General features: G+C 38.3%; 1 protein-coding gene across 3 annotated transcripts in view; it reads right to left on the bottom strand.

The window, feature by feature from the left end:
- Positions 1-23,415, bottom strand: part of GGNBP2 (gametogenetin binding protein 2) — a 240,155-nt gene that overhangs the window by 189,753 nt on the left and 26,987 nt on the right. For all 3 annotated transcript variants that reach the window (XM_075853531.1, XM_075853530.1, XM_075853528.1), the window contains exon 2: positions 12,858-12,938. In XM_075853531.1, coding sequence (XP_075709646.1) covers positions 12,858-12,938 — 81 coding nt within the window. The remainder of the gene's footprint in view (positions 1-12,857; positions 12,939-23,415) is intronic.

The raw sequence follows: 23,415 nt of genomic DNA, 5'->3' as shown, positions 1-23,415 counted from the left end.
CCTACTAACAATGTTAGGTTCTGAAGAGTCACCCGTTAGTGTGATATCAAGGAAGGATAAAGATGTTAAATTTTTATTGTATGTGAACTTAAGATTATCTTCATTATTGTTTATATATATTACAAAGTCCTCAATTTCTCTATATGGACCTGACCAAATGATTAATATATCATCAATAAAACGACCGTAGTAGTGTATATTATTTGCAAGTAGATTAGAATTATTATAGATATAACGTTCTTCCCACCAAGTTACATATATATTAGCTAATGAAGGGGAAAACTTAGCCCCCATAGAGCATCCCAAACTTTGTAAATAAAAGGAACTATCAAACAAAAAATAATTATGTTTTAATAGATGGAAAGTGACACTAAGAATATACTCTTTAAGATCGTCTGAATAGTTGGTATATTTTTGTAGTTGATCACTAAGGGCTACAATGGCTTTATCGTGTGGAATGGATGAGTATAAAGCACTGATGTCACATGTAACCCAACTAAAAGTATCCGACCACTTAAGTTTATCCATTATTTGAAGGACATTCGTACTGTCTTTAATATAACTCGGCGATCTTTTGACAAGAGGTTGCAGTAGATTGTCTAACCACTCCCCCAAACGTTCATTTAATGAGTCTATACTAGAAACTATTGGTCTTAAAGGTGGTGGAAAAATTTCTTTATGAATTTTGGGGAGAGCGTGAAAGATAGGTATTACTGGAAAATTTTTATTCAGATATTTGCTCTCTTTTTCTGAGATAATACCCAAAGAAAAGCCCTCCTGAATAACTTTAGTTAATTTGCTTTTAAAAATGTTAGTGGGATCTGTATCTAGTTTCTTATATGTGTTTGTATCTTTTAATAATTCCATAACCAATTTTTTGTAGAGTTCAGAATCCATGATGACTACTGACCCTCCCTTATCTGCATTTTTTATTGTTATGTTTTTGTTTTCATGTAATTCCTTTAAGGCTAAATTTTCCCCTTTCGAGAGATTATAAATAGGAATCTTTTTCTCTTGGTATAGAGATTTTAGAGCTTCCTCTATAGCCATTTGGAAGTCATCCATAGCATTGGATCTGCATGTTAAAGGATAAAAATCACTGTTAGATAAAGAAATTTGGTTAGTGGGAGAAATTAACAGTTCCATGGAAGTAGAGCTTTCTTTTTCCAAGGTTTGCAGATTCATTATCGTCATCTGTTCTTTGAATGTAAAGTCGTCAAAGTCATTTGTTGATGATATATTACTTTTCATTTTCGATGGTAGAATAGTATCTTCTTTCAAAAAATATTTTTTGACAGTTAGTAGTCGTACAAATCTATTGACATCAATTAAAGTCTGGTATAGGTCAAAACTTTTGGTAGGTACGAAGTTGAGTCCTCTTTTTAATACCTTTAATTGGTTAGGATTGAATATGAATGCTGATAAATTCACAACTGTAAAATCATTGTTGTGATGTGCAGATGTAGTAATATTCATATTTTCTCCATGCATATTGATATCATGATTAATGTGATGAAGATTTGAGGATCTTATGTTTGTATCTGTATTTTCTTCATGTGTACTGATATCTTGATTACTGTGATGAGGAATTGGGGATCTTATGCCTTTGTTCACACTTGTCATTTGTAAATTCTCCTTTTCGGATATCTGCTGTTTCCTCTTGAAGGTTCCTCTAGATCTTCTCGTACGCGTCCGCCTGGCTCTAAAAAAGTGGTTGTACGTGTGTCTCCAAAATCTCGTGACTGGATCTTTGCCCTTGATGGGGGCAGAGACCCCCTCGGGGTCGCAGTTATGGTGGTTCCCGGATAACCATCTGAATCTGATGCTACATCCGTGGAGTCATGGTCGGAGGACGAGAAATTCACTCTGTTCGTTTGTTTTTTCCATTTTATGTCTTGATTTCGTTTTTTCAGAATGGATTGCAGTCCTGCATTATGTCTGCGGAAATTTTTCCAGGTGTAAACACCGTTTTCCTTGTAATCTCTAGTGTCACGTTCAAATTTGTTACGCTTAATTCTCATTATATCTTCTTCCAAATTATATATGTTTTCCTTAATTTTGTTATTTAGATCGTCATAATTACTAAGATGGTTCAGTTTAATTAAACTGTTACGAATTTCTTTTATGGTGGATTCAACATCATTCAATTTGTCTTTCTCATGTTTTATAATGAGATTCATGAGTTTAAGTGAAGCGTCACTGAGAATATCATCCCAATCTGAAGTGAATTGAGAATTGTAAATAGTTGTAGGGGATTTATGGATACGCAAACCTCTTGGGACCATCTTCTTGTCCACGTACGATTGCAGTGTTATACTATCCCACCATATTTTAATTTGTTGGCTGAGATTTCTTTCCAAGTCATGCATTAATTTCGTTAGATTGTAATCAACATCATTAGTCAGCACATGTTTGTCAGAGAAAAGGGTGGCAGCCCGATTGAGTCTTGACTATTGATATCAATTAATTCAAAAGCTCTCAAGCTTGTGGATATCGGAATGTTCGTTTCCATTGTGTAATATAAAAGAAAAAACAAGTCTGTGTAGACTATCGGATGTAAAAAACTTAGTCCGATTTGACCATATAGTAATAGATGATACAGCTGGGATTACAATTAGTTTTAGCTTACAGCATTGGTTTATCGTTTTTTCGAATTATGAGAAAAAAATCCTAGATTAGGATTGTGGTATGGGGAGCATTAAAACTTAGGTAATGACGACCAACAAAGTGAAAAGTGAAAAAAGATTGTACCTAAAGTTTTGCTCACCTCATAACCAAGTTGCGTTTTTCCAATGCGTTTTTTTCAATGCGTTTTGTGTAAAGCTTGATTGATACCTAAATAGGCATAAAAATCCAAGAAGCTGTTGGTCGTCATTACCTAAGTTTTAATGCTCCCCATACCACAATCCTAATCTAGGATTTTTTTCTCATAATTCGAAAAAACGATAAACCAATGCTGTAAGCTAAAACTAATTGTAATCCCAGCTGTATCATCTATTACTATATGGTCAAATCGGACTAAGTTTTTTACATCCGATAGTCTACACAGACTTGTTTTTTCTTTTATATTACACAATGGAAACGAACATTCCGATATCCACAAGCTTGAGAGCTTTTGAATTAATTGATATCAATAGTCAAGACTCAATCGGGCTGCCACCCTTTTCTCTGACAAACATGTGCTGACTAATGATGTTGATTACAATCTAACGAAATTAATGCATGACTTGGAAAGAAATCTCAGCCAACAAATTAAAATATGGTGGGATAGTATAACACTGCAATCGTACGTGGACAAGAAGATGGTCCCAAGAGGTTTGCGTATCCATAAATCCCCTACAACTATTTACAATTCTCAATTCACTTCAGATTGGGATGATATTCTCAGTGACGCTTCACTTAAACTCATGAATCTCATTATAAAACATGAGAAAGACAAATTGAATGATGTTGAATCCACCATAAAAGAAATTCGTAACAGTTTAATTAAACTGAACCATCTTAGTAATTATGACGATCTAAATAACAAAATTAAGGAAAACATATATAATTTGGAAGAAGATATAATGAGAATTAAGCGTAACAAATTTGAACGTGACACTAGAGATTACAAGGAAAACAGTGTTTACACCTGGAAAAATTTCCGCAGACATAATGCAGGACTGCAATCCATTCTGAAAAAACGAAATCAAGACATAAAATGGAAAAAACAAACGAACAGAGTGAATTTCTCGTCCTCCGACCATGACTCCACGGATGTAGCATCAGATTCAGATGGTTATCCGGGAACCACCATAACTGCGACCCCGAGGGGGTCTCTGCCCCCATCAAGGGCAAAGATCCAGTCACGAGATTTTGGAGACACACGTACAACCACTTTTTTAGAGCCAGGCGGACGCGTACGAGAAGATCTAGAGGAACCTTCAAGAGGAAACAGCAGATATCCGAAAAGGAGAATTTACAAATGACAAGTGTGAACAAAGGCATAAGATCCCCAATTCCTCATCACAGTAATCAAGATATCAGTACACATGAAGAAAATACAGATACAAACATAAGATCCTCAAATCTTCATCACATTAATCATGATATCAATATGCATGGAGAAAATATGAATATTACTACATCTGCACATCACAACAATGATTTTACAGTTGTGAATTTATCAGCATTCATATTCAATCCTAACCAATTAAAGGTATTAAAAAGAGGACTCAACTTCGTACCTACCAAAAGTTTTGACCTATACCAGACTTTAATTGATGTCAATAGATTTGTACGACTACTAACTGTCAAAAAATATTTTTTGAAAGAAGATACTATTCTACCATCGAAAATGAAAAGTAATATATCATCAACAAATGACTTTGACGACTTTACATTCAAAGAACAGATGACGATAATGAATCTGCAAACCTTGGAAAAAGAAAGCTCTACTTCCATGGAACTGTTAATTTCTCCCACTAACCAAATTTCTTTATCTAACAGTGATTTTTATCCTTTAACATGCAGATCCAATGCTATGGATGACTTCCAAATGGCTATAGAGGAAGCTCTAAAATCTCTATACCAAGAGAAAAAGATTCCTATTTATAATCTATCGAAAGGGGAAAATTTAGCCTTAAAGGAATTACATGAAAACAAAAACATAACAATAAAAAATGCAGATAAGGGAGGGTCAGTAGTCATCATGGATTCTGAACTCTACAAAAAATTGGTTATGGAATTATTAAAAGATACAAACACATATAAGAAACTAGATACAGATCCCACTAACATTTTTAAAAGCAAATTAACTAAAGTTATTCAGGAGGGCTTTTCTTTGGGTATTATCTCAGAAAAAGAGAGCAAATATCTGAATAAAAATTTTCCAGTAATACCTATCTTTCACGCTCTCCCCAAAATTCATAAAGAAATTTTTCCACCACCTTTAAGACCAATAGTTTCTAGTATAGACTCATTAAATGAACGTTTGGGGGAGTGGTTAGACAATCTACTGCAACCTCTTGTCAAAAGATCGCCGAGTTATATTAAAGACAGTACGAATGTCCTTCAAATAATGGATAAACTTAAGTGGTCGGATACTTTTAGTTGGGTTACATGTGACATCAGTGCTTTATACTCATCCATTCCACACGATAAAGCCATTGTAGCCCTTAGTGATCAACTACAAAAATATACCAACTATTCAGACGATCTTAAAGAGTATATTCTTAGTGTCACTTTCCATCTATTAAAACATAATTATTTTTTGTTTGATAGTTCCTTTTATTTACAAAGTTTGGGATGCTCTATGGGGGCTAAGTTTTCCCCTTCATTAGCTAATATATATGTAACTTGGTGGGAAGAACGTTATATCTATAATAATTCTAATCTACTTGCAAATAATATACACTACTACGGTCGTTTTATTGATGATATATTAATCATTTGGTCAGGTCCATATAGAGAAATTGAGGACTTTGTAATATATATAAACAATAATGAAGATAATCTTAAGTTCACATACAATAAAAATTTAACATCTTTATCCTTCCTTGATATCACACTAACGGGTGACTCTTCAGAACCTAACATTGTTAGTAGGTTTACGGTATAAACTACTTCTGGTAATTCAATCTTACATGCGTCGAGTGCACACCCAAAACATGTCGTTAACAATCTTCCAATAGGAGAATATACACGTGCAAAACGAATTTGCACCCATAGTTCTGATTTTCTTGCTGAATGCAATGTCATTGACAATAGACTCATGACACGTGGCTATTCCAAACAAATATTGCAAAAAGCAAAAAATAAAGTAACAGCCAAATCTAGATCCGAACTATTGTGTCCCACAATGAAAAACCCTAAAAGAAGCAATCACCAAACTAAATCTTTAACTTTCTCCACTCCTTACAGTAATGAGTACAATAAAATAATATCTATTATGAAACGATATTTACCTATTTTGGACAAAGATCAGGATCTCAGGAAAATTTTAAAAACAGGTTGTAACTTTGTGGCCAGAAATTCAACCACAATAGGTAATAAAATTTCACCTAGCATTTTTCCAAAAACCTCTGATAAAACAAACACATGGCTAAAATACACAGGTTCCTGTAAATGTGGAGGCAGTAGATGCACCATTTGTCAATACATGATGATTTCTAACAATTTAACATCCTTTTCAACTAAAATCTCTTTTCCTATAAAATCTTTCATTAATTGTAACACTACCTATGTGGTATATGTCATATCTTGTAATACTTGCAATACGCAATATGTAGGATGCACTATAAGACCCTTAAAAAGGAGAATAGCTGAACATATAGCAGACATCAAGAACCTAAATAAAATCAATATCTCAGGAGCGGCAAAACATTTCCGAGAGACACATCAAGGAAATATTAGTGCATTTAAAGTTTGTGGCTTGGAAAGAGTATACTGTCCAAAAAGAGGGGGAAATTGGAGAAAACTTTTGCTCAATAGAGAAGCGTTATGGATTTTGAAACTAGACACTCGCTTTCCCGAGGGCATGAATTATAGGAATGATTTAATGTATATCTACTAAAACAATCCGGAACATATCTCTCTCAAAACATATCCTTAAATTCACCAAAGTTCTAAACCAATGATGAAATTATAAACAGTGTCACTACCAACTTATTATCTAGATCAATATTATATCCAAGTCAAACTAAAGTATACTAATAAACACCAACGTACAAAAAATGTATCATAACAAAAACTGTTTCAGTTCTCTTTTTTATAAAAGCTAGTTTCAAAAGAATTATTAAGTGAAACTCTCTTTTTAACATCATGGACTAAAATACTTCACTCTAGTTAAACTATATTATGTTGAATAATATCTATATTCTTTTTATTAGAGTACACCCCGTTTTTTCGTCTATTGTCAGCACCTCTGTTAATAAGCTCACAGGGGAGCTGTCCTTTCAGCACCACGGAGACAGCAGTGACAGGCAATTCAAAAACATGTATAATACTTGAACTAATTGCTCTAACAATAATAAATTAATATGTTTAAATCAATTTAATTTCAGATCATAAATATGTCTCAGCATTTAGAATACACCTAATTAGTGTTCTGTTCAATAATGCTAAATAATTGTTATATATACATTTCCATTGATCGAAATATCAGAAAAATCTCTGTTCTTTGGTACACTAGCAAATTTATATTATATTGATCACTAATGGCTGTAAATTGTATTATATTGATCACTAATAGTTGTAAATTGTTACTGTTGCATGACATACTTCTGTTGTAACCGTAATAATGCACCTTCGACACAGTTAAAATGATTGTTTATTATTTAGAAAAGCCATTTCTACATTTCTCAATTACATCACATTTTAAGCAAATCATATAAGAGGATATCTATACATAGCTATTAAAATAAAATCCATCTCTTATTTTCCATTTCAAAAACAGTACTTTTACAAATACATTTAAATAGAATAATTGGAGCTGTTCATTCAGCACCACGGAGTTCACACAAATAGGACATATACACACATGTACGACACCTTGGTTAATTCCACTGTCTGCGGTAGTTATTCCATTTTTTTACTAACATTTCTTCTATTTGTATCACACATTTATTCAGCAGATATCATGCATCTATTACTGTAAATAATGATCGAGACAAAACGGAGGTGCGTTAATTTTGCTTCTTTGCTTTTGAAAAACTAGGAGGTTCATTCATTCAGAATAACATTTTTTTATATATAAAGTTAACTCCATACCAATAATGATTGTTAATTGTTCTTGATGTTTGATGTTTTTTCATTCTTAACAGTATAATAGTATGGTAACAGTTTGTCATTTACGAACATATATCTACATTCTTGTAACCGCTTATAAGTAAAACACCCTACAATCATGTTTGACGTCAATGCACACCTGATATCTAATTAATTAGTCCACTAATATACCAGGCCTTTGTCAAGGAAATGTAACTAAGAGATGTATATACACTCGTTTGATATATGTATTTTTTCCTTCTTTTGTGACAGTGATTTATTCATGCGCTATCTGTGAGAATTTACACTACTCCTATAGTATAATTCTGTGATTTCAAACACCAAGAGAAAATTACGACACAAGTTTTGGTACTGACTAGACAGGGTTAAAATGTTTAAACCCAGCCCAAACTAACCACATGATAGATTTTCTTGACTATATATTTGTGAATTTTATCTGCTTAGAGCAAGCTATGATTAAGGACCCTAGCGGTCTGAAACGCGTAAGCGTGGTCCCGGGATTGAGTTTTATCCCCTTTTTTTAACATGACCTAATAAAATTGAATTTTTTATCAATTGAGTGCTGGATCTGGCTTTCCTTCACACTATTTTTGACACAAAATTTTGTTTTGTTTTAGGAAATAGTAGTGTTTATAAAAGTGGTAAAACAAACATTTGGTATCACCGTAATCGTATCAACCCATAGAATAAAAGGTAAACATGTAGTTTTAGTTTTTTGCCTATTTCACCCACAAATAAAAAAAATCTCAGCTTCCCAGTACATTATGCGGTACAGTACATGGTGTCATGTAAAACTACAACTGGCCATGCAAAAAAAAAAAAAAAAAAAGTTATGGCTTTTAGAATACAGAGGAAACAACTAAATAAAATAAAATGAAAAAAAAACCCAAAAAACAAAAAGAGGTCATGTCCAAAATGGAGTTTTTTTTCATTTGGTGTCATTCTGTACATGCTTTTTTTTCCTGCATTCTTGAAGTTTAGGTGCCGATGGTTGCTATGGAAACAGGAGGCCTTACAATGGCCTCCTAGTACTGAAGCCTATTAGGCCCCACCAGGAGGTGGAGCCTAATAGGCTTGCTGTCAGTGAATAGTGACAGCCCTCATACACTGCACTATGTAGGTAGTGCCGTGTATTAGAATAGCGATAAGGGCTTCCTGCCTTCAAGTCCCATAGCGCATGTAAAAAAAAAAGTTACAAAAACAATAACCGCCTTTTTCCCCATAAGTCTTATTACAAGAAAAAAATTAAAAAAAGAAGTACACATATTTAGGATTCACCACGTCCCTAACAGAAAAACTATAAAAATATCACATGATCTGCAGGGTGAATACCGTAAAAAAAAAAAAAAAAAACACGGAATAAAAAAAAAAAAAAAAAAATCTTACAGACTCGCTGGTTTTTGGTCACTACCCCTCCCAAGACAGAATAAAAAAAAAAAAAAAATAAGTGATCTAAAAGTTGAATGGACGCAAAAATTATACGATTAAAAACTACAGCCCGTCCCACAAAAACCAGGACCCACAGCTTTGACGGAAAAATAAAATGGCTCTCAGAATATGGTGACACAAAAAACGAAGGCTGGATTCACACGAGCACATTACGTCCATAATGGACGGAACGTATTTCGGCCGCAAGTCCCGGACCGAACACACTGCAGGGAGCCGGGCTCCTAGCATCATAGTTGTGTACGACGCTAGGAGTCCCTGCCTCTCCGTGGAACTACTGTCCCGTACTGAAAACATAATTACAGTACGGGACAGTTGTCCGGCAGCGAGGCAGTGACACCAAGCATCTTACATAACTATGATGCTAGGAGCCCGGCTCCCTACAGTGTGTTCGGTCCGGGACTTGCGGCCGAAATACGTTCCGTCCATTACGGACGTAATGTGCTCGTATGAAGCCAGCCTAATTATTTGAAACAGAAGCAATTTTTTGTGCAGATGCTGCAAAATATAAAAAAACGACATACACATGGGTATAGTTTTAATCATATCGACCTGCAGAATAAAGTAAATATATGTCATTTATATTGCACGGTGAACGTAGTAAAAAAAATAAAAAATAAATAAATTTAAGAATTAATGGTTTTTGGTCACCTTGCTTGAATTGAATGAGCGATTAAAAAAAAAACAAAAAAAAAAAAACAACGCATATGCCCCAAAATGGTGTGAATGAAAACTATACCTTGTACCACAACAAAGAAGCCCTCACACAGCTCTCAGAATATAGCGACGTAAAATGTGCAGTGTGTGTTCCAAAAGTGAATAAGATTGGGAACCATTTATCAGTGCAACACATCTCCGGATTATTATTATTTTATCCTCTTATTATGGCCTGATGTACCCCGCACAGAACACACATCACCTGATGTACTCCGCACAGCTCACATATGCCCCAACATTATAAACTGAAATAACAGTAAAACCCCAAACAGAACTACCAAGCAAAATCTTATTAGAAAAAAAAAACTTTCGATTCTCAATTTCACGGCTTAATACCAATCAATTCTGCAAAAAAAAACTGTGGGTTCAAAATGCTAACAATACCCCTAGAAGTATTCCGTGAGGGCTGTACTTTCCAAAACGTGGTTACTTTTGGGGGTTTCCACTGTTTTGGTCCCTCCAGGGCATTGCAAAAGCGACATGGAACTGAAAACCAATCCAGCAAAATCTGCTCTCCAAAATACAAAATGACGCTCCTTCCTTTCTGAGCCCTTCCGTGGGTCCAAACAGCGGTATGTACTTCCGTAATCTGGAGAAATTGCTTTACAAATGTTAGAGTGCTTTTTCTTCTTTATTCCTAAAAGTAGATTTTTACAGACTAATTCCAATAAGTTTAGCAAAAACAACTGTGGGGGTCACAATGCAAACTATACCCCTAGATAAATTCCTTGAGGGGTGTTGTTCCCAAAATGCGGTCACTTTTGGAGAGTTTCCACTGTTTTGGCACCACAAGACAAACCAGACATGGTGCCTAAAATATATATTTTAAAAAAACAAAAAAAGGAGGCCCCACAATAAACTAGGTGCTTCTTTGCTTCTGAGGCCGGTGTTTCAGTCCATTACCGCACTAGGGCCACATGTGGGATATTTCTAAAAACTTCCGAATCTGGGCAATAAATATTGAGTTGCGTTTGTCTAGTAAAACCTTCTGTGTTACAGAATTTTTTTTTATCACAAATAAATTTTGCCAAACAAAATGAATTGTAAATTTTCACCTCTATTTTGGTTTAATTCCTGTGAAACACCTAAGGGGTTAAGAAACTTTCTGAATGCGGTTTTGAATACTTTGAGGGCTGCAGTTTTTAAAATGGGATGATTTATTGCGACTTTCTAATATATAAGGCCCTCAAAGCCACTTCAGATCTGAACTGGTCCCTGAAAAAATAGCCGTTTGAAATTCTTGAAAATGTGAGAAATTGCTGCTAAAGTTAAGCCTTGTAACATCCTACGTAACGATGCCAACGTCAAGACATATGGGAAACGTTAACTAGTAACTATTTTGTGTGGTATTACTATCTGTCTCATAAGCAAATACATGTAAAGCGTAACTAAATGTTGGATCAACTTTTTATTTTCTAGCAGCATGTGTAATATAAATATATTTTGTAATATACTTTATTAATGGATTTGGGCTCCTTTTTGTGTTATATGTGTTTTAAATGGCCACTGACACTTTTCTACCACATTTTATTTCTTGTATTTCTCCTGTTGCTAGCAGAAATCCGTACACCGTTTGAATGTATCGGTGTACGGATTCTGCTGCCTATGCGTACGGGTGGGTGGTGGCCCCATCCGGACGTCAGATGTGCACGCCCCCATCGTGACTTCAGGAAGTTCTCTTTGCCTCTGTACACTGCAGTTCTGTTTAGTGTAACCTGCAGCAGCAGAGCGCATGGAAGAGACTGTGTGCACTGGTCTCTGTGCCTGGATGATTCTCCCCCTTCCCTCTGGCAAAAAGTCTCAGGACACTGAGCTGCTAATTAGCATACTGCTCCGTTGTCATCCTCTTCTGCTTCTGTTCCGTGGTCGCACGCTCTCCTCTCTTGTCAGACAGTGAAGGAAAGACTGATCTCGCGAGAGGAAGTGTTTAAGAGTAACATTACAGCCACAAAGCAGTATACAAAAACAAACTCAGAGTAGTGCCACCAAGTGTGAAAGCATGTGGTGTGTACAAACCACCTATCCTCTTTTGCATGACTCACATCAGAGTTCCAAACTGCCTCTGGAAAGGACAACAGCACAAGAAATTTGTTCTGAGAGCTTTAAGAAATGGGTTTCCACTGTCAAGCAGCTGCACACAAGCCTAAGATCACCATGCACAATGCCAAGCACTGGCTGGAGTGGTGTAAAGCATGTCGCCGCTGAACTCTGGAGAAGTGGAAACGGGTTCTCTCGAGAAATTAATCAGGTTTTACTTTTAGCCTATGGAAGTATCTGGGTTTTGCAGATACCAGAACAGTAAATTTTAGAATGCATAGTGCCTTCTGTAATATTAAAGGAGAAGGCTTAACGCTCTGGGGCTGTTTTTCAAGGTATAGACTAGTCTTATTTCCAGCGAAGGGTAACGTTACAGCATACAAAGACTAACAATTACATGCTTCCAGATTCGTGGGAACAGTTTGGGGCAGGCCCTTATTTATTCCTGGATGACGGCGCTCTTCGGCACAAAGCAAGGTCCAAAGGCATAGTTAGGAGAGTTTGGTTGTTGATTAAGACTGGCCCACACAGAGCACCGACCTCAATCCAATCGAACACTTGTGGGATTAATTGCATCACTGCTTGCGAACCAGACCTTACCTCACAAATGCTCTTTTGACTGAAAGGGAACATATCTCTACAGACACTCCAAAACCTTGCGGAAAGCCTTCACAGAAGTGTGGGGGTTGTTTGAGGCACAAAACAGCGTTTAACTCCATATGGTTTTGGAATGTGATGACCAACAAGCTCATATAGGAGTGATGTCAGGTGTCCACATACTTTTAAGCATACAGCGTATTAAAAAAAATATATATATATATGTTTAGGATTGCCTGCTATTTGTTAGTAGGACCGTTCCAATAATATGAAGTACCTATAGCCCAAAATACCTGTGTAAATTTTTTTAGTTGCAAGTTGTCTATTTGTTGTTTGTCAAGAGTCAACATGCTGTCTGAAAACTCCATCACCATCTGAAAAAGAAAATTAAAAAAAGTTAAGAATTTGAAATACCAAATTAACTTCGATAAATTCTATTGTTACGTTTTTCCTCCTCAAATTAACCCTCTTTTACCCAAATGTAATTAGCCATTTACCCTCAGCCTATTTTGGCCTTATGGACCAGGCCAGTTTTTGTTTTTTTTTTTAAATCTGACATCTGTCACTTTAGTGGTAATAACTTTGATATGCGCTTATTTTTTTTCCAAGCGATACGGAAATAGTTTTCTCGACACATTGTACTTTGAGTTAATAGTAAATTTTTTGTTTATTTGCGGAAAACCCCAAAATGTAGAGAAAATTTGCGAAAATTTGCATTTTTCGAAATGTAAAATGTATCTGCTTGGAAGACCTAGTAATACCACACAAAATAGTTGCTAGTTAACATTTCCCATACGTCTACTTTAAAAGGAACAGTGTCATCACAAATTATTTTTTTATATGTTAAAGATGTTAGTGCTTTATTAAAAACGTTTATATTCATTTGTGTGTTTGTGTTTTACTTTTTCTTATTTTTACACTTTTTCTTCCCTATGGGGGCTGCCATTTTTTGTTCCATTTCTGTGTGTGTCGATTAACGACACATACAGACATGGAATACGGCAGCCACAGTCCCATAGGGACTGCGAACGGCTCCCGTCCCATTGACTGCAGTGTACGGCGTCTGTGTGGGAACTGCGCATGCGCCTCTCCCACACAGTCCTATTCGAAATTGGCGCCGTCCGGCGCCATTTTCCTGTGGACCGGAAGTCGCGGCCGGACAGTAATATTACTACTTCCGGTCGCGGCTTCCGGATTTGTGCACTTGCACCAGCGGCAGCAAACGGAGCGGACGGGCCGGAGGGAGCCGCGGCGGCAGGAGCAGGTAAGAGATTTCAATGTATGTTCGTGTTTGTGTGTGTTTACTACTGTATGTAAACCTACTACACTGTGGGTTAGCTCAAAAAATGGCGACACACAGTGTAGGAGGTTACATCGTTCAAACCCCTCGTTTATCCCGGCACTAGCCAGGATAAAGGAGGGGGGGATGCTGAGAGCAAACTGGAGCGAGGGCTTTTAACCCAATGTTGCAATGCTGCAATTTTGGGAACAGCTCCATCTAGTGACCAAAAATGGGTAGTATTATAAATTAGAAATAATTTATAATATTTCCTGGACTCGTGCAAAAAAATAAAAAAAATTTGAACAATGTTTAATCACCCACACACTAAATGTTTAATTTTTAAAAAAAAAACATGTTTTTCTGGCAACACATTCCCTTTAAGTTTGCATGATTTTTTGCTTTTTTTAATTTTTTTAATCTTTTTAGGACGCTACAAGGCTTATAACTTTGGCAGCAGCAATTTCACAGATTCAAGAAAATTTCAAAAGCCTTTTAAGGTTAGGGACCAGTTCAGTTCTGAAGTGGCTTTGAGGGGCCTATATATTAGACACCCCCACATAAAATCACCCCATTCACTGCATACCTCAGGTTATTCAAAAACGCATTTAGAAAGTGTCTTAACCCTTTAGGCGGTTCACAGGAATTAAAACGAAGGTAAAATTAACAAAATTTTAATTTTTGCAGAAAATCCGGTTTAATTCATTTTTTTCTGTAACACAAGGTTTTACCAGAGAAATGCAACTCAATATTTAGATTCTGCAGTTTAGAAATATCACACACGTGGCCTTAGTGTGGTAGTGGGCTAATGCAACGTTCTTTGTTGTTTTTTTAGAATATATTTAATGCACCAGGTCTTGTGGTGCCAAAACAGTGGAAACACTCTCAAATGGACACCATTTGGCAAACTCCACTCCTAAAAAGAATTTATCTAGGGGTAGTGTGAACAATTTGACCCCACCAATTTTTTTGCCGAATTTAGTGCACTTAAAGAGGCTCTGTCACCAGATGTTGCAAGCCCTATCTGCTATTGCAGCAGATAGGCGCTGCAATGTAGATTACAGTAACGTTTTTATTTTAAAAAAACGACCATTTTTGTCCAAGTTATGACCATTTTTGTATTTATGCAAATGAGGCTTGCAAAAGTCCAAGTGGGCGTGTTTAAAGTAAAAGTCCAACTGGGCGTGTATTATGTGCGTACATCGGGGCGTTTTTACTACTTTTACTAGCTGGGCGTTCTGACTAGAAGTATCATCCACGTCTCTTCAGAACGCCCAGCTTCTGGCAGTGCAGACACACAGCGTGTTCGAGAGATCACGCTGTGTCGTCACTCACAGGTCCTGCATCGTGTCGGACGAGCGAGGACACATCGGCACCAGAGGCTACAGTTGATTCTGCAGCAGCATCGGCGTTTGCAGGTAAGTCGATGTAGCTACTTACCTGCAAACGCCGATGCTGCTGCAGAATCAACTGTAGCCTCTGGTGCCGATGTGTCCTCGCTCGTCCGACACGATGCAGGACCTGGGGCAGGAAGTGACGTCACAGCGTGATCTCTCGAGAACACGCTGTGTGTCTGTGCACTGCCAGAAGCTGGGTGTTAACGAAGAGAAGTGGATGATGCTGATTCGTCAGCATCATACACTTCCATTCACAACGCCCAGCTAGTAAAAGAAGTAAAAACGCCCAGATGTACACACACACAATACACGCCCAGTTGTACTTTTACTTTAAAACACGCCCAGTTGTACTTTAGCAAGCCTCATTTGCATAAATATAAAAATGGTCATAACGTGGCCAAAAATGCTCGTTTAAAAAAAAAAAAAAAAAAAACGTTACTCTTATCTACATTGCAGCGCCGATCTGCTGCAATAGGAGATAGGGGTTGCAAAATCTGGTGACAGAGCCTCTTTAAGCTGTGAAAATGAAAAACTAAATTTTTTTCCCAATAACAAACTTTTAATTTTTACAATAGATAGAGAAAAAAGCACCCCACCATTTGTAAAGCAAACTCTTCTGAGAACAGCAATACCCCATATGTAGTAATAAACTGCTGTTTGGATACACGGCAGGGCTCAGAAAGGAAAGAGCGCCATTTGGATTTTGGAACTAAAATTTAGCTGGTATGGCTTGCAAAGGCCATGTTGCATTTGCAAAGCGCCTGAGGGGCCAAAATGGTAGAAACCCCCCAAAAGTGACCCAATTTGGGAAACTACACCCCCTTGAGGAATCTATCTAGGGGTATAGTGAGTATTTAGACCCCACAGGTTTATTGCAGAAATTATTGGGAGTAGGCCATGAAAATCGACATTCTTTCAAAGAAAATGTAGGCTTAGCTAATTTTTTCTTATTTCCGCAAGGACTAAAAGAGAAAAAGCACCGCAACATTCGTAAAGCAATTTCTTCTGAGCAAAACAATACCCCACATGTGGTCATAAACGGCTGTTTGGGAACACAGCAGGGCTTAGAAGGGAAGGAGCGCCATTTCGCTTTTGGAATGCAGATTTTGCTGGATTGGTTTCTGGTCGCTATGTCGCATTGCAAAGCTCCTGTGGGACTAAGGCCCCATGCACACGAACGTAACGACGCACGTAATTACAGGCCGTAATTACGGCACGTTTTTTACGGGCCCATGGACTTCTATTGGCCACGGGTACCTCCCCATATGCTTACGGGAAGATGCCCGTGCCGTTGAAAAATATAGAACATGTCCTATTTCAGGCCGTAATTACGGCACGGGCAGGCCCATAGAAGTCTACGGGGCTCCCGTAATTACGGGTGACTACGTGTGTGCACCCGTAATTACGGGAGCGTTGCTAGGTGACATCAGTAAATAGTCACTGTCCAGGGTGCTGAAAGAGTTAAACAATCGGCAGTAACTGTTTCAGCAACCTGGACAGTCACTTCCGATCACTATATAGAGCAACCTTTTATCAAAAAAAAAAAAAAAAAACGACGTTCATACTTACCGAGAACTCCCTGCTTCTTCCTCCAGTCCGGCCTCCTGGGAGGACATTTCAACCCATGTGACCGCTGCAGCCAATCACAGGCTGCAGCGGTCACATGGACTGCTGCGTCATCCAGGGAGGTCGGGCTAGATGTCAAAAGAGGGACGCGTCACTAAGACAACGGCCGGGTAAGTATGAATTTCTTTTACTTTTTCTGCGGAAAGGGCTGTCCCTTCTCTATCCTGCACTGATAGAGAGAAGGGCTGCCGATTACTGCAGTGTAATTTTGCAGCGAAAACGTGCCCGTAAATACGGGTCGAATACGTGTAAGGACCCGTATTTACGCCAGTATTTACGGGAGGACAAAAATACGTTCGTGTGCATAAGGCCTAAAACAGTGGAAACAGCCCAGAAGTGACCCCATTTTGGAAACTACACCCCTCAAGGTATTCACCTAGGGGTGTAGTCCGCATGTTAACCAAGCAGGTGTTTTGCAGAAATTGGTGTGCACTCGATGTTGCAGAGTGAAAATTGTATTTTTTCCATAGATCTGACAATATGTGGTGCCCAACTTGCGCCACCATAACAAGACAGCTCTCTAATTATTATGCAGTGTTTCCCGATTTAAGAATCACCCTACATGGGGCACTAATCTTTTCCCTGGACGATCGACAGGGCACAGGAGTGAAAGAGTACCATGTGAAATTAAGGCCTAATTTGGCAACTTACAAAAGTATTGGTTCACAATTGCAGAGTCTCTGATGTGAAATAATAAAAGACACCTGAGAAGTGACCCCATTTTGGAAACTACACCTCTCAAGGCATTTATTAAGAGGTGTAGTGAGCATTTTCACCACACAAGTATTTTCCATGAATGATTGCGCTTCGGATGGTGCAAAGTAAAAATGTAAATTTTTTACCGATATGCCATTTCAGTGGCAAATATGTCGTGCCCAGCTTGGGTATGGCGATGCTATATATGATGAAGTAAACTGCTGTTTGGGCACGCTGTAGGGCTCAGAAGGGAGGGAGCACCATTTGGCTTTTGAAGTGTAGATTTTGCTTGGAGTTTTACTGGTATTTCAGTTTATAATGTAGGGGGGTACATGTAAGCTGGGCATAGTACATCAGGGGCATAGTCAGGTGGTATAATAATGAGGTAGTAAAAAAATAAAAAATAAATAAATAAAAAAATCAATGAAAACCAATAAGATAATCCATAGATGTGTGTTACGCCGTAAAGCAATCCTTTCTGCACAGGCCAGTGTCACACTAATCACATACAGCTGACATCCACCGCTGACGACACCGGCTCATCTCCCGTGCCATTTTGTAGAAGGTTGCGGAAGCCTTTTAGGCCCTGCCTCAAGGCGGGGGCTGGAAGTTTTCCGTACTAAGCAGACCGGGAGGCCACTATTAGGCCTCCAGTTGCCTTTGTAGCCGCCCCGGCGATTTCATTGCTGGGGTGCCGATGAGCAGCAATCTTAAATGTAGCAATCGCTTTTGACCGCTGCATTTAAGGGGTTAATGGCATTAAAACAGGGTGTCAGCCTTAAGATAAAGCTGACACGGACTCTGCTTCTGAGCAGGTGCCATCCATTTGTCGTAAGTAACATTTTGCGGGAAGCACCGGCTTTTCATGACCTATATTATTCTGATGCAAAAGCCTTTTTACGTCACTGCATCAGAATAAATAAACAGTGCAGGGAGCAGTCAAATCTCCCTGCTCTCAGCTGCCAGAGCATCACTGCGAGAGCGAGAGATATCACACAGTCTTGATGTTCTGGTCTGCCGAGGAGAGCTGAAGTGCGAGTGAGTGAGAACGATGTTTATTTATCTGTACAGATTTTATTTCTATTTTACATGCAGTACCTCCATCTATCAGACAAACATAAGGCCAATGAGATCTGGAATATAACATGTGTATGTTGTTACATTTAACAATACATCTATTCCATCCTTGAGTAATATAGGCCAATATGTTATTTATCTGAATACTACACTGCAGTTTTCATTTTTTGAAATGGTATCACACCAAATCTCACTGTTTGCACCCCACCCATTCTCTAGACCAGGGGTCTCAAAAACTCAGCCTGCATTTCAGGCACAGCTAAGTATAGTAACACATGAATGTATGAGAGCGGGGCTGCGGCTGTGCAATACAGCCATTGCCCCGCTCCTGAGTCCCGACATGTGCGCGCGGTCAGCATGAGGTGATGCGGCTGGCGCTGCACTAATGAGCGGCGGCACTGAAGACAGAACATGGCGAGCGCACTAGAAAACACCCCCATGTTCTATCCTCAGTGCCTGAACCGCCGCTTATTAGTGCAGCGCCGGCCGCATCTCCTCATGCTGACCACATGCGCACTTACTGTCAGGAGCGGGGCAATGGCTGTATTACACAACCGCAGCCCTGCTCTATAACGACGGAGACCAGAGAAACCTCTTATCTCTGCCGTTATTCTCCTGAATGCTGCGATCACAGCTGACTGCAGCGTTCAAGAGGAAGGGGGATGCTCCTTGGATCGTGTCACAGAAATTGGCTGTGACGCGAGTGAGGGGCATACCATATATGGGCAGACAGCCCAGGGTCCATTGAAGGACCCCAGGGCTGTCTGACCATATTTCATGTTAGGGCATACTGAGGTATGTCCTAACAACTGCCTGTGTACTATCAGTACACAGGCTAATGTACTGGGATATAGATATATGCCAGTACATTAAAGTTTAAAAATAAAGTAAAAACAAAGTAATGTTAAATTTAAAAAAAAAAAAGAATACATACACATCTTTTTTACAATAAACCTCAATACATAAAATATACACATATTCAGTATTGGCGTGGCCGTAATAACCTTCACAACAATTTATTTGCATCATTTATGATGTGTACGCTGTAAAAAAACAAAAAAACTGCTTTCTATCACTTATTGTGAGGCACGAGGTGTGATGAATTTAACCTCCATGTGCCTCACTTTAATAGTAATTAACCCCATCATGTACCTCACACAATAACCCATTAGGACTGAGAAACATGATGGGATTAATTACTATTAATGTGAGGCACATTCAAAATTCATCATACCTTGCGCCTCACATCAGAAAATGGAAGAACTTTTTATTATTACTGTTGGCAAAGTATCAAAATCGCAATACTAAACGAAGTATCAGTATCGAAGTCCAAATTCTGGTATCGTGACATCCCTAATAGGTTGGAAGTCTGGGCCGTCCTTTGAGTAGGGGTGTTGCTCTGTTTAGGCAGGGTGACCTGGTATGGTTTGGCTTTGAGGACACATTCAATATTTTTTTAAATCTGACACGTGTCCCTTAATGTGGACTTTGGAATGCTTTTACCTATCCAAGCGATTCTGAGATTGTTTTCTCGTGACACATTTGGTCGATAAATTCAGTAATTTGTAGAAAAACACCAACATTTAGAGAAAATTTGAAAAAGTTACTTTTTAAAAAAAAATGTAAACGTATCTGCTTGTAAAACAGATAGTAATACCACACAAAATAGTTACTAGTTAACATTTCCCGTATGTCTACTTTATATTTGCATCGCTTTTTGAACATTCTTTTATTTTTCTAGGCAGTTACAAGGCTTAGAACTTAAAGGAACAGTGTCATCACAAATTATTTTTTTATATGTTAAAGATGTTAGTGCTTTATTAAAAACGTTTATATTCATTTGTGTGTTTGTGTTTTACTTTTTCTTATTTTTACACTTTTTCTTCCCTATGGGGGCTGCCATTTTTTTTCCATTTCTGTCTGTGTCGATTAACGACACATACAGACATGGAATACGGCAGCCACAGTCCCACAGGGACTGCGAACGGCTCCCGTCCCATTGACTTCCGTGTACGGCGTCTGTGTGGGAACTGCGCATGCGCCGCTCCCACACAGTCCAATTCGAAATTGGCGCCGTCCGGCGCCATTTTCCTGTGGACCGGAAGTCGCGGCCGGACAGTAATATTACTACTTCCGGTCGCGGCTTCCGGATTTGTGTACTTGGACCAGCGGCAGCAAACGGAGCGGACGGGCCGGAGGGAGCCGCGGCGGCAGGAGCAGGAGTTTGTGTGTGTTTACTACTGTATGTAAACCTAATACACTGTGTGTTAGCTCAAAAAATGGCGACACACAGTGTAGGAGGTTACACCGTTCAAACCCCTCGTTTATCCCGGCACTAGCCAGGATAAAGGAGGGGGGGATGCTGAGAGCTCACTAGAGTGAGGGCTTTTAACCCTATGTTGCACTGCTGCAATTTTGGGAATAGCTCCATCTAGTGACCAAAAATGGGTAGTATTATAAATTTAGAATTAATTTATAATATTTCCTGACTCGTGAAAAAAATAAAAAAAATTTGAACAATGTTTAATCACCCACACACTAAATGTTTAATTTTTTAAAAAAAAAACATGTTTTTCTGGCAACACATTCCCTTTAAGCAGTAATTTCTCACATTTTCAAGAAAATGTCAAAAGGCTATTTTTAGGGACAAGTTCAGTTCTAAAGTGGCTTTGAGGACCTTATATAATAGAAAATCCCCATAAATCACCCCATTTTAAAAACTGCTCCCCTCAATGCATTCAAAACAGCATTGAGAAAGTTTAACCCTTTAGGCGTTTCACATGAAATAAAGCAAAGTACGGGGGAAATTTACATACTTCATTTGTTTTGCAGAAATTTGTTTGTAATACAATTTTTTTCTGTAACAGAACATTTTACCCGAGAAATGCAACTCAATACTTATTGCTCAGATTCTGTAGCATTTAGAAATATCCCACATATGGCCCTAGTGTGGTAATGGACTGAAATACCGGCCTCAGAAGCAAAGAAGCACCTAGTGGATTTTGGGGCCTCCTTATTTTAGAATATGTTTTAAGCACCATGTCAGGTTTGAAGAGGTGTTGTGGTGCCAACACAGTAGAAATCCCCCAAAGGTGACCGTTTTGGAAACTACACCCCTCAAGGAATTTATTGAGGGGTATAGTGGGCATTTTGACCCCACAGGTTTCTTGCTGAATTTATTGGAGTTAGTCTGAAATGAAAATCTATTTCCTTTTTAAAAACACATAGAAATGTTTCATTTTTACAAGGAATAAAGGAGTAAAAGAACCCCAAAATATGTAAAGCAACTTTTCTCGATTATGGCAATACCCCATATGTGGTAATAAACTGCTGTTTGGACCCACAGCAGGGCTTAGAAGGGAAGGAGCGCTATATGGCTTTTGGAGCTCAAATTTAGCTGGAATGGCTTTCGGGTGTCACGTCGCATTTGCAAAGCCCGAGAGACCAAAACAGTGGAAACAAGCCAAAAGTGACCCCATTTGGGACACTACACCCCTTAAAGGAATATATCTACTGGTATAGTGAGCATTTAGACCCCACAGATCTTTTGCAGAATTTATTAAAAATAGGCCGTGAAAATAAATATCAACATTCTTTCCACTAAAAAGTAAAAAAAATTATTTTCACAAAAGGATAAAGGAGGAAAAAGCACCCCAACATTTGTAAAGCAATTTCTCCCAAGTATGGCTATACCCGACATGTGGTGATCATTTTTTTCCTTAGAAATTAATAAACCCTTTCAGGACTGATCCATTTTTGCTTTTTCATTTTAGTTTTTCCCCTCCCGCTTTCCAAGAGCCATAAGTTTTTTATTTTTCAGTCGATAGTGGGGTTAAGGCGTATTTTCTGCGGGAGGAGCTGAAGTTCCTTTTGACGCCATTTAAAGTACCATATAATGTACTAGGAAACTGCAAAAAAAAATAAAAAATTATTTGCAGGCTGAAATTGGGAAAAAACTGGATTCCTCCATTGTTTTTTGGGTTTTGGTTTTTACGATTTTCACTGCGGTAAAAACTACAAACTTTATAGATTTTTTTTATACTTTACTACTTTTACAAAGTAAAATCAATTTGCAAAATAAAAAAATAAAAAATGTTTCACCACATTCACCACTTTTTATTTATTGGTAGATGGAGCGGTGTGAGAGCTTAATCTTTGCGAGACGAGCTATAGTTTTTCATCACTTTTTATTTCATTTTTTTTAGGGTTAAGGTGACCCAAAAACAGCGATTTATGCGTTTTAAATTCTTAATTTTTTACGGTGTTCACCGTGCGAGTTAAATAATGGGATATTGTAATAGCACGGACTTTCACGGACCAAACAATACCAATTTTATTTATTTTTTACATTACTTTAACCCCTAGGCACACCACGACGCAACTGTACGTCCATGTGGCCAGTGTCTTAGCACACAGGGACGTACAGTTACTGCGTGGTTTCCGGTGCACACTGTCGGTGACAGTGTGCACCCGGAACCGGGAGGCCAGCTATCCCTGACAGCTGACACTCCACTGTATGCCGATCAGCGGCTTATTTCCGCTGATTTCGGCAATTAACCCTTAATTGCAGTGATCGATTGCAATCACCGCATTCAGGGGTTTCTAGCACATCGGCAGACCTCACAATGAAATCGTGAGGTTTGCAGATGGCTAGCATGGCAATCGGAAGTCAAGTAATGGCCCCCGTGTCGGTCATGTACAGAAGCCTATCAGGACCAGCCTCCTGATAGACTGACAGGACGTCACTGCCGTTCGCGATGCACACTGTCGATGACA

Source organism: Rhinoderma darwinii, chromosome 2, assembly GCF_050947455.1.
Source record: "Rhinoderma darwinii isolate aRhiDar2 chromosome 2, aRhiDar2.hap1, whole genome shotgun sequence".
NCBI classification, from domain to species: domain Eukaryota; kingdom Metazoa; phylum Chordata; class Amphibia; order Anura; family Rhinodermatidae; genus Rhinoderma; species Rhinoderma darwinii.
Note: the sequence above shows the minus strand (reverse complement) of the source record. Positions and strands in the feature narration are given on the sequence as shown.